The sequence below is a fragment of the Ischnura elegans genome, chromosome 13, assembly GCF_921293095.1.
Source record: "Ischnura elegans chromosome 13, ioIscEleg1.1, whole genome shotgun sequence".
NCBI lineage: Eukaryota > Metazoa > Arthropoda > Insecta > Odonata > Coenagrionidae > Ischnura > Ischnura elegans.
In genome coordinates, this window is record NC_060258.1 from 9,804,611 (window position 1) to 9,818,930 (window position 14,320).

Here is a 14,320-nt window from a genome sequence, read left to right on the forward strand (position 1 = left end):
TTGTACAATGCATTCATTTGTAAAAATATGGATCTTGTAAGTTCCGTATTGTATGTGAAACCATCAAACAAATTGTAATGAATAAATCGGATCAAACAAATTAACATTAAATACATCATTGTCAAAATTAAGTACCTAGATACAGGATCTCTTTGCCGGAGAATGTAAGACACTTTCATAAAATAGAAAGAATTAACAATAAGCACCTACTAAAAATATACTGAATGTGGTTCATTCATAAAAAAATGAGTCTCAATCTTTTTTGCTGCCATTGTAGGATAGGGTAAATAAAATTTACAGGTATTACCAAGGAGAATGTATGTTCTTTTTAAAAGTGGAACATCTGTAGTAATGAATTAATGATTATAACTTCAGAATGCAGATATTATTGCATTCGAGCAGTTGTGCGATTATGATTAAGGCATTAAAAAATTAAAATGGGATGTTATAATAGCAATAATAAACAAACTATAACAATAATATCCAAATTTGCATTTAAAGGCTTTGAATAAAGCACCGATTAGGTAACAATTGCGAAGGCATTGATATATGTTGGCCATAGTCACTTTTCAACTCCCGGTTCACCAAAATGACTGACGTGGATTAAAATACGAATCTCTTCTTCTTCGAGACAATGAATTTCAGGAACTTAAGAACAATAACTTCAAGGCACTCATATCCGACGTTTTGTTGAAGGTACATTCTCCATACCTGTTGAAGTAACAAAACAGATGTAAACAAATTGTCTGTGCTTGTCGCAATTCCAATTAATGAAAAAGTTGACGCCGAATGATTACAATGAAGGCAACAAAATGTACCGCCATCACGAATCCACGAACCCAGTTCCCCTGGATGAAACGCTAACCACTATTCCACCTGATATCATGGAACTACATTCGGCTTGTGAAAAGTACCGCATGAAAATTAATTACTTACAGCCAAACTAATGCCCATTAAATGGAACCACTTCTAGTTTAGGGATGTGTTCACCATTCCGAAGGCCATAAAAAATACGGCACTGAAAAAGGTGGAGCAAGTCTTGCGGTCTCTCCTTGTGAGTAGCATTTGGATTTATATTTTTAAGTGTTCTGGCAAGGGGAATAGAGCAGGTGTTGGTTTAATTATTCTCACGGATCAGTCTTCTTTCGTGAAAAAATATTAGACGCAAGGATATCAGTTTAGTTGGAAGGTAATCTTCATTAAAAGGTAACGCGATTCACAATAACACTTTCTCATTCACTTATTGTGCCTATTATTAACTACATAATTGTCATAAAAGTGCATGCGTTAGATTGCAGGTACCCAGGAGAAATTTGAATAACTACTTTGCTTTATAGCAGGAATAGGGTTATTATTTTTCCTTTTATTTTGTTATCACCTAAATCGAAAGATTGTTACTCCTGGAGTGCGCATTTCACGCTTTTATATTTTTAAATGACGACATCTATTTTTTGTGATTAAATGAAAAGTGAAAATTTTCAAGCGTGCGAAAACGCGACGTCTCAGTATGAATGATGGGAAAACTCCGTGTGACGTCGTTCTGGTTCCCACTGCCGAGAGTGAGGTGACCATGGGGCGAGGCTTTGAACGCTGATACGACGCAGGTTGCTAGCAGGTAGCATAGTTCCCTACTAGCTGGAAGCGCTTCGCTTAAATAAGGATTATTAATACCTTATCAAACGAAGATAACTTTCCGACCTTAGCCAGTTTTAATAGGTGATTTTTAAGAGATGTTTCCCTGAGCTCTGTGCCTCATGCATGCATTTATAATCTCAGACGATATATAACTCCTATCCTCTGGTGTAGAAACTAAGTCCCTGTGACGTCACGTGGAAGGGAATCGCATGAGCGCCAATCTGGCCTTTTTCACATGGGGTTAAAATTTGACCATTGCCATTCGTTTAAAATGGGATTTATAAAAACCAAATAACTTGTATATTATGAAAACCCTAATGGTGGGTAATGAATACCAATCAATGCATTTCGTTTTCTTTGATGAAGGAAACTATCCTATTCGGATTAAAAGACAAGTAATACTGAGTAAAGGGATCGCTTTACTTCATGAGATGACAAATGACCATGGTACTATAGAAAAGAGGTGACAATATTCAAACGCATTTTTTTTTATTTTTCCCGAAACTGAAATCTGGAAATTAGTGGGAGGGGGACTATTTTCTAAGGTGAACTATAATCAGAGAAATATGGAGTTCCATGAACCAGATAATACACAATATCATGCAAAAAGTCAACTCGTATATGTAAACATAAACGTGGATTTGAATACTGATCCCAATCATATTGCATGATGTAAAGGCACTTATGTCGTTTGCACGAATGAAAACTAAGCCTATTTACATACAATTTGTTTCAGCAAATAGAGAGCTTAGAACATGTTTCTACCATAATACTGATAGAAAATAGTTTTTTCTTTCAGTTTATTACAAATAGTACATAAATGCGGCAACTTCAGTTTAGGTTGGTATATATATCAAACCTAAAAACTTATATTATGAGCATTAACTACATTTAAAATGCCTTAAAAATACTTCGCTTTTGTTTCAAGGTATTAGACACAGATCAATAAACTGTGTTTTAATTATATTAGTTAAAATAAAATTCGATGGTAATCAGTTTTTAGCTTTGTTTATGATTTACAAGACTTCACATGTTGCTAATAAGTAAAGCACCACAAATGTCTCAGCCGACGACAATGGTATCAAAGAGAATCTGTTGCAATCTAGAGTTGACTACCATTAGTAGATCTGTTAAGTGGATTCTTCATAAAAATTCCTTAATTCAGATATTGTTTACCAAGTAAGTCACTTACCTCAGACACTAGCTCCTCATTTTGGGAATCACATGGTGAATGAAGAAGAACGTGAGTAAAGGCACCTGCTCCAGCAGTTTCGACATTCCTTCCTTCGAACCGTACTTGACCAACATTCCCGGGACGACCGAAATCAACGATACTTCTCTCGCTAAAGGTGTTTTCATACTCAAGGCATGATGTACACAGCCATCCATGGTCACTGAGTCCTTCTTCTGCGATGTTTCAAGCACAATTTTCTCGTACAGTTTCTCATACATTTCATCGTCACACGCGTAAGGACACCCTCGGTTTTTGAAAATCAAGTACATCACTATCTGTGCCAAACTCTGAGCCAATGAAACTTCAGGGTCAAAATTTTCTTTTTTATAGTGGCCCCTTATATTTACGTTGATTACCCCAGACACACCTCCCAAGTAAACCCTGCATTCAAAAATGTCGGCAAACGTTAGAAATTCTGTTCCATTCCGTTTTTCACCATCTAGGTTGACCAATCGTTTCACTAAGTTAGAGATATTGGAGGAATCACAATCGATTAGTACTTTTACTCCACGATTTCTCTCCAGGAACGTCAGCATAAGAGACGTCAAGGGGGATGCTTTGTATATTTTCTCGTAAAAACCTCTGACTATCTTAGTTTTCTCTTCGTTATTCTCACGTATTTCTGTGAGACTCATCATTACGTCTACACATCTATTTTGGGCTCTATTATTTCTCTCTTCTTCAGTTTCCTGGTCTCCGTCCTGATTAGCGCCACCTTCAGGCGAACCTGAAGATTGAGAACTTGCACTGTGCGCCTCTTGTTGCATCTTTGCCGTCACATAATCCTTCAGAGGAGCGATATCTTCAGATAATCTGGTGACGCTCTCCTCCAGTTTTCGGAGTAGAACATCCCTTGAAGTGATCTCTTTGTGAATCTCATCTCGCAGAGAAGCAAAATCGCTGGATTGGTAGTGGCGCAATTCATCCGTTGAATCTCTGCTCCCTTCCTCAAGCTCTGTCACCCCATCTAGTGCTACAGCCTCTTCAACAGGAAGGATTTCCACTGCGTCACCAACACCCTCCATTTCAACTACACCTAGAAATAAAAAAAGAAATGCATCGAGTATGAGTGTTGCCCAGGAAATAATGCACCACTATTGTTTTTCTCACCCGACGACAATGGTATTAATGCGAAAATGCATTATCTAATGTTCCATGTATCTGCACGCAAAGTTACATGTTTTTCCGACAGATAGCTTAGCTGTATGACCATTTAAATTATTGCATCTTTCAGTGAGATACATTACAAGCAGTGTGCCTTCACAGAATTTATCACAGCTGGGAAAGAAAAGATTATTCAGTGACATAATTCACAGTGCCCGGCGATATCTGGAGGAAATGTTTTATATCCATGAGAATAAACTAAAATGGTAATGGTGACGTTTGTGCAACGGTTATGGATACATACACATCCAACAGGATTGAAGTTATTCCCTGGATTCAGAGGACGAGAGCGTGAGAAGGTAGTTTGTTGGTGCTTCAAGATTTACAGAAGTCAGGGAGACCATTCATGGCTGTCACACCTGACATGTTGCAGCGAGGTGATGTTGCCATTGCCATGTCAGTGATAACAAAGAATCAGAGCCATTAATTCAGAACAATGTGTCAGCCCATTGAAAGACCTCAAGATGCGCTTCCTGCGACTTAGGCACCATGCCAACAGAGGTGGTGTTTTGATTCAACACATTAACCGTCAGACGCTCACAAGTTTTGGAACAGTTGAACGAAATAGTGTCGGACAGTTTTACCCCATTCTCCATACAGCACTGACCTAGGACTTGCACTAGTTTGGGCCATTACAGGATGCCACTGGTTGAAGATGTTCTTAGGACGCCTAGCAAGTGAGTCACCTAAGTCTTCACTAATTAGTGAAGAAATGGCTCCGTGTACATCCCCTCCCAATACATCCCCTCGACCAATCCAGCAAGGTGTGATCGAATGCACTCTTTACGATATTAAGTACTATTTCAAGTAATGTATTTTAAAATGTGAATTCTATATTATCAGTTTTTCTTTTTTAGTTAACTTATTTATCTAATAATGCTTTTATTTTCCTTGGTTTTGCCATTATTTTGTGAGAAAAAATCAGATATCAACAATTCTAAGAAAATTTAATATATATGTAATATATAATTTAATTAATTTAAAATTTAATGTAATTTAATATATAATTAATCAAAATTGATGGGTAAATAAATAAACTGTTTCAGCTTAGTTACCATCAATTAAAAATCCAATTCAGTGGAATAAATGGTATACCAAATTCTAGTCACTTATTTTCAATTACTTGACAAGTAATTGTTTTTTACTATCGTAACACGCATTGCCAGAACCTTGTATGTGTCACAGTGATGAAATCATATATTCATAGTGGCTTAAAGAAATTTTGTTGAATACTTTCGTTTCAATTCAGCACTGATTTTGCTTAAAGACTTCTGTGATTTTTTTAAGGGGGGCAGCTGGCACTGGCTGGTGCTTTCGTTCCAATTCAACACACATTTTTAACTCACTACACAATTTTTACTAAACGATAATTATGCACTGTAGGGATATTGCATACCCTTTATAGATAGTGTGCTGATATACTACAGTAAACACTCAGTAGCGCAATATACTTTTTACCGCTTGAAATTTAGTTTATACACTAGAAAATGAATCCCAAAAGTCTCCCGAGTTTAGCGGGCTAAAAAATACCGCCCCCACTAATATTACGCCGTGACGTCATAATTCAGTATGATTCGAAGATCCAAGCCCAGTAACTGCAGGTTTGGAAGAGCCACGTTGCGTTTAAAGGAGAACATGGCTGAAATAAGGAAAAATTACAAGTGGTGCATTGTTCCTCTGTGCAATAACACCCCAGAAAAAATTTTCGTCTGCATTCCCACGGAGGAAATTAGAAGAAAAGCCTCGATGCAAGCCGTCTGTCGGGATGAGCATTGCGGAAAAATAAGAGTATAATAAACGGAATGATAAACCCGTGTGCTGTGTGAGCGAAGATAACTTTAATATAAATAATATTTCCATATTTCATTGACTGAATAACTTGAACCTGAGATTTTTCTATGATTCGGCCACCGTAGAATAAAAACTTCGAGATACTTGTTTCTCGATGGGTAGGATGGGCTCGAATTGTTTACGGCACTCGTTTTATTTCAGTTACGGAAGGACATATAAAATTGCATGATGTTTAAAATCAAGGGAGGGGGCATGAAAATAAAGAGCAACGTTGATCCTCATACATTCGACTGCCAGCCAAGAAGACAGCGTTTTCTCCTGCTATCGACGTCAAAATAATGTGCCGCTGTACTTTGCAAATTTATATCTCGACCAAAAAGATAAAGCGTCCATTTAAAGGTTGTCAGGCCATCGTATAAAGATAGGACTGATGTGAACCACAGGGGAAATGGGGTGTTTGAGGGAAAGTCAAACCCAAAGTTGCCCAAAGAATGTGCAGTTCTCTCATATGTTGCTCCTTCCGCAGTTAAAACCAAATAGAAATTGGATTGGGATGATATTTTCACCACGGATTCCTGTGATAGTGTGAGTACAGGTGAAGCTTATCTCTCCAAGATTTCCGATACGGAATTTTTAAATGACAACGATCGCAATGACGATGAGCTCGTCTTGAGAGTAGGTTCCAGGATTGTGTTGGAAATTCGTGCATATTATCGCTACTAATTTGAAAATAAGTAGTCTGGCTCGCTCAGATTCCAGTGTTAAAGAGCTTCCTATCGCCTTCGAGGCAAGGTATTTATAAGTTGAAAGCATCATTGACTGCTTCGAGGTGGAAAATAAGTTCACCATAATAATCTCGGAGGAGTGCAAAACTATATCGACACATTTTACTCACAAAGAATACACATTTCACATGAGTTTACTCTTTCGCCTATATTACTTGCAGGTCTCACTTTGTTGTGAACTAAAAAACCATTTCAAATGCACATCAGCTACCTTTTCATTTCTCGGCATCGACTTTCGGCGCCGACAAATTCTACAGTTTCACTAAAATACCCTGCGGTATCATGATGGAATCAGTAACAGGAAGCTTTCTAGGATCAGCCTAAGAATAACCATATCCCTTCATCTCTACGCAATCTATCGCTTTCAATGAAGGAGAAATTGATTAAATAATAGCCCTGCAGTCACAATGAACAACTCCGATACGTCTGCACCTCAAGAAATGAATCATAACCACGCCGCGGCGTGGTCCTAAATCGAAAAAGTTGGCCAAAAGTCATTTTTTCGACTTTTTACGAGGAAGGTTTGAAGTATGAATTCGGATTATACAGGATATGGCCTACAACATTTCGTACTTGATAGGTCTGTGTGATTATTATGTTGACCTTTGCAAACCGTCAAATATGGGCATGTTCAGCCTAAAACGCTCGACGCGTAGAAATAGTCGATTTTAGGGAAATTCGAATTAATAATTGACAATATTGATTTGATGGGATCCATCAGTCACTTTTAATATGGCAATTTTGCACATTTCTGCACAATATTATGGTAACCTTTCTTCGTTACAGAATATTTTATAACAATATTCAATTATTTATAATGATAGCAATTTTTGTGCCTATTTTGAGTAAAATGTGTCGACATAGTTTTGTGCTCCTCCGTGCTCCTTGAAGATTACTATTCTGAATCCTTGGGAAGAGTATGTACAACAAAATGGAGAAAAAATCTGGCCTATACTTGCCTACCCAACGTCTAGAGGGTTTTAAGTTGAGAGTTAAGCTGAGGGCGGCTGGCCGGTGGAAGACGGAATGGACTTATTGCTCAAATATTTCTGTATCGGTGGTCGAACTTGCATTGCGTATACTTAGCATGATTCTACATCCTGTGAGATTACATACATCTATTGCTTCGCGCCTATCGTATGCACACTTTTCGTTTGAGCACTCACCTTCAAATATTCATGAAACCAATGAAGGCCGGTTGTCATGCCGGTCATTGCCGGTCAATGAGATTGAGAAAAATTATGAGTTATCAAAAGCGACTACATAAGTCACTACGGGAGAGATTTATAGTAACCACTAGATGCTTTTCTCTGCAAAACATTCCTCATATTTTTATAGAGAAAAGATCCCTTACATGCTGTACAGCGTTGTCAGCACGTTATTCCGCAATAGGGTCTTGGCGCTAAGAGAAACATATGCTCCCTAATGCCGTTGCCGCCAAGAATTGTTCTCAGGATCATTTCAACAGACCGTAGACGTAGATAGGATGGAATGCGGAGGGAAATACTCGTCCAAACCCACCAAGGGTGCGTGCATCTTGCAAGTACATTTTTTAATGTAAACGGAATGAGGATGACGGCCATGACCATGACCATTGCATGGATGTGGTGAATATTTCCCACTCAGTTTTACTTAATGAGTTTCTTAGTGAACAAGTGCTGTGCTCCGACCTTTGTTAACACTGGTTACTCGAGAAACTTCTCCTGTCCATATAATTAAAGCTCTTGGTTTGCCTGCGTTTGGCATTCAAATTTCAGGATACGCCAGAAACTCAAGAGGCTATATATGCTTTTATATGCTATATATGCTTTTATATCTCTTATTCAATGTCAACTCATAATTGTCGGTTTTTGATCGGTAAAAAACAGACAACTTTTTAAATTCATATTCATCGTTTCAGCCGTAAATACATCTGTTAAATTTGAATTATGGGTGCCGCAAATTTTTCGCACCTTTCGGTGTACAATAAAAATTACAGATAGAGAAAAGAGTATTCATGAGCGAAGAAGAAGGAATACGTCGTGTACTGTTTGGAAACAAGCTTTCGACTGAAAGAAATCAAGCATGCCAAAACTATTCGGACGCGCTTCATGCGAAGAATAAATTTCCCCGAAATACCTGAGAAAATGAAATCAAAGCTCGAGGATAGATGAGTATTTCAAAGTGACGTTCAAAAGCTGGTTGCAGAAAGAATTTTAATTCCCTCCTGAAGCGTATCAATTATCAATATCTCCCTCTCACATCTACTGAGTGCAAATGATTACCTTGCATGAATGCAGTGTCGAAGAATACATGCAGTACGTAAAAATGATCATTAATTAATCCCAATCATCATATTTTTAAAAGTGAAGTTTTAATTCAGGATTTCATTCCAGACAAGATGAAATTACGTTTAAATTTGAAATTATGATAAATCACTAAGAAATATCGAAACTATTTCCATAATATTCAAAAATCTACGAACAGATGCTTTAGGTGCATGAAATGCTATTATTAACGTGATTTGGAATTTTCATTACAGTTATCGATGAAGCACTTATCCTTCGAATTTCAGTGATATTTAAATCTCTTTCCTGCGGCTACGAGATGAATAATGAAGCCTTCAGCCAATATAGCATGGAAATGTGTGAGCTGTACTTAGAGCTTCGTGGTTGTATTATATGCTGCCCATATGGTACATAAAGTGCTGATACGTGGAACAGCAATTGCCAAATAATCCTTTCTTACAGTTGAAGTTTTAACGGAGGAAGCATTGGATGCAAGGAACATTGCCATGAGGAAATTTCGAGGGCACCGTGAAAAAAAATCCTCAAGAGTGTTGGATAATAAAGATATCTTTCGAAGACTCCTTTTAATATCTGAAGTGAACGTTTAATTAAGCGAAAAGTTCCATAAAAAAACGAGGTCAGCCTATCAGGTGAGGTGAAAATCTGATAATTTTAAGTGAATCGTAGGGCGACAAAGAGTGAGGTGGGGTGACATCGGACGACGATTCTTTTAAAATTCGTTTTTTGGGATACGTAAAAGTGATTTTATTGAAATTTAAATATTTTTACCCTCAATTTCCTTAATATCAGTCAATTTATTTAATCTAATGTGACTTTTCAAATACATGGAAACCAAAAATGTGTAAGTTTGAATAGTTTTTCAGATTTCGGTATCTCGCCGACTACGCTGATGGTCGCGGGTTCGACTCTTGACAATTTTATGTCGTAAGTTATATCATGGCTTTAAAATACAATTTATATCTCTTTTACTTTACAACTATAAGGTTTAAAGTTCTCCAATAACAGCACGTTATCGCCAATCATAATGACATCAATATCGAGATTTTCTAAAAATTGTTAAAAAAATAACAGCTCCAAAAATGCTAAAATGAAGAGACAGCGTAAAAATTATGCCAAAATCAGAATCAGACGATCAAAATCAGAATAGAACTTTCAATTTTGTTTCTAATTTATGTCAAATTACGACGTTATTAATTTTGGCCAGCTTTTTTCGATTTGGGACCACTGTGCTCCGTCGCTTGTATTCAGGTGTGCAACAACTACCATGGCCGTGCCTCCTCGTACTGAATAATGATGACACTTTTCTGCCAGCCAATCATCGGGCCTTTTCGATTCTCACTTGTATTACAACATTCTCGTGAACTTTGGTGAATTAAATATCGCAAAACACGTCATAAAATAATAATAAAAACATTCACCTTGGTACGCAAACATATATTCATACATAATTTTGGGGCTCTTGATTATATCTGAAATACATTCAAGTTCCCTATTATGCACTTTCCGGACATCGGAAAAAGGCGCGTGTCCGAAAAGTGCATAATTACTCTATACTTAATTCAACACATGCGATGCAGTCCATGACGCACTGATATCCGGCAGGGATCGCGTAATTAATAAAGATATTAAAGGAACGAGGGGAATGATGCAGAACTGTCTCAATATTTTTAAGTGAATACGAAAAATAGAAGCAATGAAACACTCACCGAAATGCACGCCAAAACAATACCGATCCTCTTATCCTGGCTCCTCTGGGGAATAAAGGAAAGGGAATGCACACTTTCTGACCACACCTTACACGAAAACTGTTGACTCTGTTCTCGCTCCAACCTGCTACCTATTTTTACTTCGAATGGCGATTTCACGATGATTCCGAAGCTCCGAACGCCGCGACACGTCAATACGTGCAGGATTTTCATTCCTTGATAACATACTGATAACATTCTGATAAACCACAGCGTTGCTATGGAGTGTTGACTCTGCCCTAGGTGCGTGTAATAGGAAGTGGTCTCAGCTGAAACTGCCGTGCCGTCGTGACGATATTTTTGTTGTAACTCATTGGAATTTGATGCGGAAAGGCGATATCACGACCCGGTCTCTGCTTATCAAGCAATTCACGGAGTTCCTAACGTAGGCGTAAGCCATGGAATAACAAGCGGAAACCGCATCGTGATATCGTCTTTCCGCATCAAATTCTTATAAGTTACAACTAAAATATCGTTATCAGCCGTCAGATTATGTTTTGCACTCTTCAGGAAAGACATTGTTTCCTCCGACATTCAGTCATGGTTCAGACCTAAGTTCCTAAGTGTTCTACCTATGTTGGGTTATTATTTATTCCTTCTAGTGGCACTTTATTTCTGTTGTGCATAAATTATAACTCGTCAATTAGTCCAGTTACTCCAATTTCCATCATGGCAGAGTGTGGCAGTTGTCGTAGAGCTACTATAGGTCGCCAGCCACGCCAAGACCTTCCACGCTAATTGTGTAAACATCTCCAAGGATGACCTGGATTATATTAATGAAGAAAAGCAAATCTGGCGCTATCAACCGTGTACTGCATTGCGACGACAGTCCATGTCAGCTGTGTCGACGGAATCATATGAGCTCTCTCAGGTCATTACTATGCTAGAGGAGGGCAAAAAAGACCGTGAAAGGATTGAAGCTGACCTTAACAAATCCTTTGAGTTTGTGCACCATAAGATTGACGATAACAAAAAATTACTAGAGGATCAGTATGCGAGAATTAATCAATACCTGGATATTATTGACAGGTTAAGTGCAGAAAATACGATGCTAAAAAATCGTGTTTCCTTACTAGAAAGTGTGTTTGGAGGACAACGAACAAAGTGCTCGTGCTAACGTCATTGAAATTTTTGGAATACCTCAAGAGACAAATGAAAATGTCCTTGACATAGTACAAAAAGTTGGCGCTGCCCTCGACTTCCCTATATCAAGTGAGCTTAATGACTCATGTCATCGGATGGGGAATAGAGGTTTCAATCAACCATTTCTGATTTGTGTGCCAATGAATCGCCTTCATTATCACTTTGTTGTTGAGCTCACCTTCAGATAGAACGAATTTGCAAAAATTCCGAGGAAATGAAATCAAACTGCTTCATTATAGCCGATGGGAAGACTGATATTTCCAACAACAATAGGGAAATTGCATACTTTTTATAAACAGTATGCTGATATACTACAGTAAACACTTAGTACCGCAATTACTTTTTTCCGCTTAAAATTCAGTTTTTACCCTAGAAAATGACTCCCAAAAGTCTCCCGAGTTTCGCGGGCTAAAAAATACCGCCCCCACTAATCTTTGGCCGTGACGTCATAGTTCAGTACGAGTCCAAGATCCAAGCCCAGTAACTGCAGGTTTGGAAGAGCCACGTTGCGTTTAAAGGAGAACATGGCTGAAATAAGGAAAAATTACAAGTGGTGCGTTGTTCCTCTGTGCAATAACACCCCAGAAAAAATTTTCGTCTGCATTCCCACGGAGGAAATTAGAAGAAAAGCCTCGATGCAAGCCGTCTGTCGGGATGAGCGTTGCGGAAAAATAAGAGTATAATAAACGGAATGATAAACCCGTGTGCTGTGTGAGCGAAGATAACTTTAATATAAATAATATTTCCATATTTCATTGACTGAATAACTTGAACCTGAGATTTTTCTATGATTCGGCCACCGTAGAATAAAAACTTCGAGATACTTGTTTCTCGATGGGTAGGATGGGCTCGAATTGTTTACGGCACTCGTTTTATTTCAGTTACGGAAGGACATATAAAATTGCATGATGTTTAAAATCAAGGGAGGGGGCATGAAAATAAAGAGCAACGTTGATCCTCATACATTCGACTGCCAGCCAAGAAGACAGCGTTTTCTCCTGCTATCGACGTCAAAATAATGTGCCGCAGTACTTTGCAAATTTATACCCTGGCTTCACTGCATGCTATAATAATGAACTATATGTCATTTTAAAGGAAATTTTATCCTAAATTCTGATTTATTTTATTACAAAAAAATTGAAAAATGTATAGACACGGCCAGTGAAATATAAATGACTCCGCGCACCGAAAAATTAGCCGTTTTGTCAACTTCATGAACTTTGCAACTCAACCTAAGGAAAACTACTACGTCTACAGCATTCATCTTCCACATTAATTTACACTCGTCAGTGCGGATTAATAAAATGGCTTTTGGGTATTTTTAGAACTTATATTTTGTTATAAATTAATGAAAATATTTAAACATCGTCTTGTCCCAAAGATAAAGGAAGTTGTAGATGGAAAAAGAATGGAATCCAGAGGTGGTCACAAAAAATGAATCGCAGCATTCTTTGATTTTATTCTACGCCGGCTTGCTTTTCAGAAAAAGTTGAGTCACAATGAGGAATGTTCCGCGGCCCTTGATTTTGAAACTGTGGAGATGGAGGAAGACGTGTGGATCAGCAATTTCCATTTAGTTGGTTGTCAGGATAAACCAAGGATCCATTTAAAGGTTGTTAGGCTATCGTATAAAGATAGGACTGATGTGCACCACAGGGGAAATGGGATGTTTGAGGGAAAGTCAAACCCAAAGTTGTCCAAAGAATGTGCAGTTCTATGTTGCTCTTTCCCAGTTAAAACCAAATAGAAATTGGATTGGGATGATATTTTCACCACGGGTTCCAGTGATAGTGAGAGTGCAGGTGATCATGGTCATCGTCGAAGGTCATCCCTCTAGGATTTCCGATACGGAATTTTTAAGTGACAACCGATCGCAATGACGATGAGCTCGCCTTTAGAGTAGGTTTCAGATATATCGTGAGAAAAGCTCCCAAAATGTATTAAAGACTCTGTTTGGAAAATATTAAAATTTTAATGTTACTTTAGGAAGGCCTTCTAATTACAAAAGTAACTTATTAACACCTGAAGACGTATTTATTATATTAATCGAAATGCGATTGACCGATTCTTTCTGCAGAATAGGAAGTGGTTTCGGGGTTTTGAGTTACAAGATGGTAGATTGTGTTGGAAGTTCGTCTATATTATCGCTACTAAATTGAAACATTAATAGTCTGGCTTCCTCAGAGCTTCCTGTCGCCCTCCAGGCAAGGTATTTTTAAGTTGAAAGTATCATCGACAGCTTCGAGGTGGAAATAAGTTCACCGTAAGACTCTCTACCGGACTGCCAAAAGAATACACATTTCACATGAGTATACGCTTTCCCCAATGTTATACGCAAGTCTCACTTTGTTATGAACTATAAAACATTTCAGATGCACATCGGTTGGATCCTTTAATTGCGACGATGTTGCCCGGGCGACCACCATATCGAATTCCCATCGTAAAAAATGCCCCAGATATGATACGCTAAATTTTTTTCGCGTATAGAAGCCGATATTCACTTTTAACATTGTTTCTTATGGGATATATGTTTCG

At 38.0% G+C, this 14,320-nt stretch overlaps 1 protein-coding gene across 1 annotated transcript; it reads right to left on the reverse strand.

The window, feature by feature from the left end:
• Nucleotides 1-271: 271 nt before the first annotated feature.
• LOC124170312 lies at nucleotides 272-3,915 on the reverse strand. The gene is made up of 2 exons (XM_046549021.1): nucleotides 2,828-3,915; nucleotides 272-711 (listed from the first exon to the last, which is right to left on the reverse strand). The coding sequence occupies exon 1, from the start codon at nucleotides 3,892-3,894 to the stop codon at nucleotides 2,836-2,838; it is 1,059 nt and encodes a 352-aa protein (XP_046404977.1). The 5' UTR covers nucleotides 3,895-3,915; the 3' UTR covers nucleotides 272-711; nucleotides 2,828-2,835.
• Nucleotides 3,916-14,320: the final 10,405 nt, after the last annotated feature.